General features: G+C 22.8%; 1 protein-coding gene across 1 annotated transcript; it reads left to right on the top strand.

Moving 5' to 3' along the window:
* On the top strand, positions 1-2,161 carry LOC126893657 (calumenin-A). The gene is made up of 7 exons (XM_050664067.1): positions 1-181; positions 252-350; positions 453-580; positions 638-831; positions 1,235-1,477; positions 1,593-1,708; positions 1,770-2,161. Exons 1-7 carry the CDS (start codon positions 179-181, stop codon positions 1,956-1,958), a joined length of 972 nt encoding a protein of 323 aa, XP_050520024.1. The 5' UTR covers positions 1-178; the 3' UTR covers positions 1,959-2,161.
* Positions 2,162-4,158: the final 1,997 nt, after the last annotated feature.

Raw genomic sequence — 4,158 nt, 5'->3', positions numbered from 1 at the left:
GTTATCTGCCGCTACAGAAGCAGACTACATATGTTAACATCCGCTATGCACTTGATTTTTGTGCAATTCTATTTCATTAATTAATGAATCAAACACTATTAATCTCTGTAATTTTAACATTTGAACATTATAGTAGTGTATAATTGTAGTATTTTGTTAGCTTAAATTAATATTTAGCATGGTAAGTGTATGATTATAAAAATCATTCTTATTTAAAATTATAGTTAGCAATTCATTTTTATTTGTTTAAGGCGATTAAATTAGTTTCGAAACTAATTTTATTAGTAGCATGCTTTTGTTTATTACTAGTTCACGGAATTCCTAAAAATCCTAACGATGTTCATGAAAAGGTACTCAATAATTCTCAAATTTTAAAGAAAAATTAACATTTAATTATATGACCTTTTTATACAAAACTTTAATGCCAGAATTATTATATGCTTATAAACTAGTTACAAACACAACAGAAACATTTTAGAGGTGAAGAACATGATCCCAACTATGATCATGAAGCATTTCTTGGCCAAGAAACTGAAGAATTTGATAATTTAACTCAAGAAGAAAGTCAAAGAAGACTTGGGTAATTTATAATGTTATTATTTTTTATTTTTGTGTAAAAATATGTTATTTTTTATAGTCTTATAGTTAAGAAAATTGATAAAAACAATGATGGGTTTGTTACAAAAGATGAACTTAAAAGTTGGATTATATATACTCAAAAACGTTACATTATGAATGATGTTGAAAATCATTGGAAAAACCAGAAAGTTAACAATGAAGGAAAGTTATCTTGGGCAGAATATCGTAAAGACACTTATGGCTTTATGAGTGGTAAGAAAATAAATTTATGAGTAGGCATAATACAGACTTTTTCCTTTGTTCAAATAATTTAAAATCTTAAAAAACAGTATACTTATAAAAACTTTTGTCTAACTAGTTCATTAAAATTTAAATCACATGAAATTGTTTAAGCATTTAATATCACCAGTTTTACCTTTTTGTTTACTGGCGTAGAATAAGACCTTCTGAACTTAGAGATTTATATTTTATTAATTATTGATATTTGTTCACAAATAATTAATCCACCTCTAAAAGTACTTTGTGGATGGAGATAATAGTATTTGTAATGATTAATATAAAATATGAATAACATTTTAGCAGCATATTTAAAACTGATAATTTCTTTAAAATTTGTATTAATGAATATTTATTATGTGTTATATTTACTTATTAGATGAAGAAGCAAATGTCGCCCAAAAACAAGATGATTCATATACATATGCTAAAATGATACTAAGAGATAAAAGAAGATGGGCTGCAGCAGATTTAAATCATGATGGTTTACTAACTAAAGACGAATTTGTATCATTTTTACACCCAGAGGAAAGTAATCACATGAAAGACATTGTTGTCTATGAAACAATGGATGATATGGACAAAGACAAAGATAATAAAATTTCTATTAAAGAATATATTGGTATTATATCAAATAAATTATAAAACATAGTGAATGAACAATTTACCTTAAATTTTTCATATAAATAATAACATTTTGTTGTATATTTTGGACCACTTGAAACATTTTTTTATAGAGGATTTATTTCCTGGAATAGAAGAAAATGAAGAACCTAGTTTTGTTATTAGTGAAAAAGAACAGTTCAAAACATACAGAGACAAAGATGGGGATGGATTTTTAGATATAGGAGAGGTGTTACATCGAGTCCTGTTATATATCAAGATTCTTCAACCTAATACTTTTATATTTTTAGGTAAAAGATTGGATATTACCTGAAAATTTTGATCATGCTGAAGCAGAGAGCAGACATTTAATATATGAATCAGATGCTGATGCTGATGGTAAATTAACAAATAATGAAATAATTACAAAATATGATTTATTTGTTGGATCTCAAGCAACTGATTTTGGTGAAGCTATTTTGAAACACGAAGAATTATGAACAAATTTAATCGGCTTAAGATTTTTATTAGAGAACATTTTTTTTAAATTTTTACATAAAAATTATACTAACTTAATGAAACTTTTATAACATTAAAATTATAAATTTTATGTTCTAAAATTAAATTTATATACATATGAAAGTTACAAGATTGTATACTTATATTTTTGTATGAATAATAAATGTTATTTAATTATTTTTTATTTTGTGACTAATTTTTGGAATATATACTTTTTATTTAAAGGTTTTACCTTGTATGTATTTGAACTTGAAAGTTTTATTCTTGATAAAATAAAAAATTCAATACTTTAAAATTCAAAATTTGGATAGTAAAATTTGAATTCGAAATCCAAAAATTTTAATTTAAGATTTAAAAATGTTTAAGAAAAATTTAATTAATTTTTAATAATTTAAATATTAATTATGATATGAATAAAATTAACTTTTTTGTAATAAAATAATTTTTAGAAAAATTAACAAATTAAAAATTATCTTCGAAAAATTCAAATTTATTATATCATTAATATCTCCATATTCACGTTTATGTTATAAAATTAACAGTTATGTACTTAAAATTAAGGCACAATATTATGACAAACACATTTAAAGTTATATTAATTTATAATACATATAAATTTTATATTTTTAATTGACAAAATAATTTTCTTTTATTTAAAAATAATAGACAATTTTTCAGGATTATTTTTTAATGGAATTAGTAAATCCTCTATACTGTACTCTGAGCTCATTCCATTAATAATTTACTTTAATTAAAAAAAAACAATCAAGAAGTTGTTAAAATATCAACTCAATTCAATGTATTGTAAAAGTCCATTGTTAAATTCAGGTTAAATTATTTTTTTTTAGAAATGATTTATATATTGAATTGTATGTTATCAAAACCTGTGAAATATTAATGACTGGTAGTAGCACACACAAATAGAGTACAGTATTATGAAATTACAAAATAAAGTTATTTAATTTTGTAGTTGAAACCTATTATTTTATCAAACCTAATTCGACAAATGCTTTTAAAATATTAGAAATGATTTTAATTATCTGTATGGAGAACACGGGTTAAATAACTGTTTAATTGATAAATAAGATTTTTTTTTTCAACTTTTGAGTTTTTTTTTTTTCAACTTTAAACATTTGCCATATTGTTGAAAATGTAGATCAAGTGAGTGCTAAGAAAATAAATTATAGCACCCAAAAAAACCTACATAGTATAATAATTTTAATATGGATAAGATATTTCTTCGAACTAAGAAAACTACACTGTTGAGATCCTTACTAATTATTGAAGTTGTTGAAGTTTAATGAGATTAAAATTGAAGAGTTGAAAATATTTTTCTAACTTACAAATAATTAAGAAATAAATGCAAAAAAAATCTTTCTCACATAAAGGTTCGTACCTCGTACGCCAAACGTTAAAGACATAAATTGATATCAATATCAATAAAATAGCATATTTTTAAATACACTAGCCATTTTCACCTTGAAGACTATCAATATTTCAATTTTTTTTTTCTAAATAAAGTATATTACATAAGCTTTAAATCTTAGATTTCTTCCTGTTGTCGAGTCTATAAGTCTGAACCTATTATGAATCGATAACTGGCGTAGAATATGCTCTCCTATTAAAGGCTTAAAACATTCTTAACATTTAATATTCGCATTAAAATCTCCAATAATGATTTGTACACAACCTCGTGGTATATCACACAATGTATTCTGTCTAACAAAAAGTGGTAAGATAAAAACTGAACAGTTTGTTTCTTACCTTTCATTTAGTGATGTAATATAAAAAAAGTATAATGATATCTGACAGTGATTAAAATCACTATAAAAAAAAACGCTTCGATGCAAATCTTTGGTGTTTAATTNTTAAAATCACTATAAAAAAAAACGCTTCAATGCAAATCTTTGGTGTTTAATTTTAAAAAATTGATGGATTATTCCAAAAGCTACATAATCTGCTATTTTCCTGAATGAAAAAGGAATTATTAAAAAATATTATTTCATTTGCATTTTATTTACATTTTTGTAATTAACAATTTAAATAATAAATTATAATAATAAAACAGAATAAATTAAAGTAGTTTTAAATACACATAAAAATTGAAACATAAAACAAAATTCAATTTAATTTATACAAAAACAAATATACTAGAAAAATGAATAAAAATACTATATGTTA

Source organism: Daktulosphaira vitifoliae, unplaced genomic scaffold, assembly GCF_025091365.1.
Source record: "Daktulosphaira vitifoliae isolate Bord-2020 unplaced genomic scaffold, ASM2509136v1 Scaffold_1, whole genome shotgun sequence".
In the NCBI taxonomy this organism is placed as follows: Eukaryota; Metazoa; Arthropoda; class Insecta; order Hemiptera; family Phylloxeridae; genus Daktulosphaira; species Daktulosphaira vitifoliae.
This window is presented reverse-complemented; position numbering and strand designations above follow the sequence as displayed.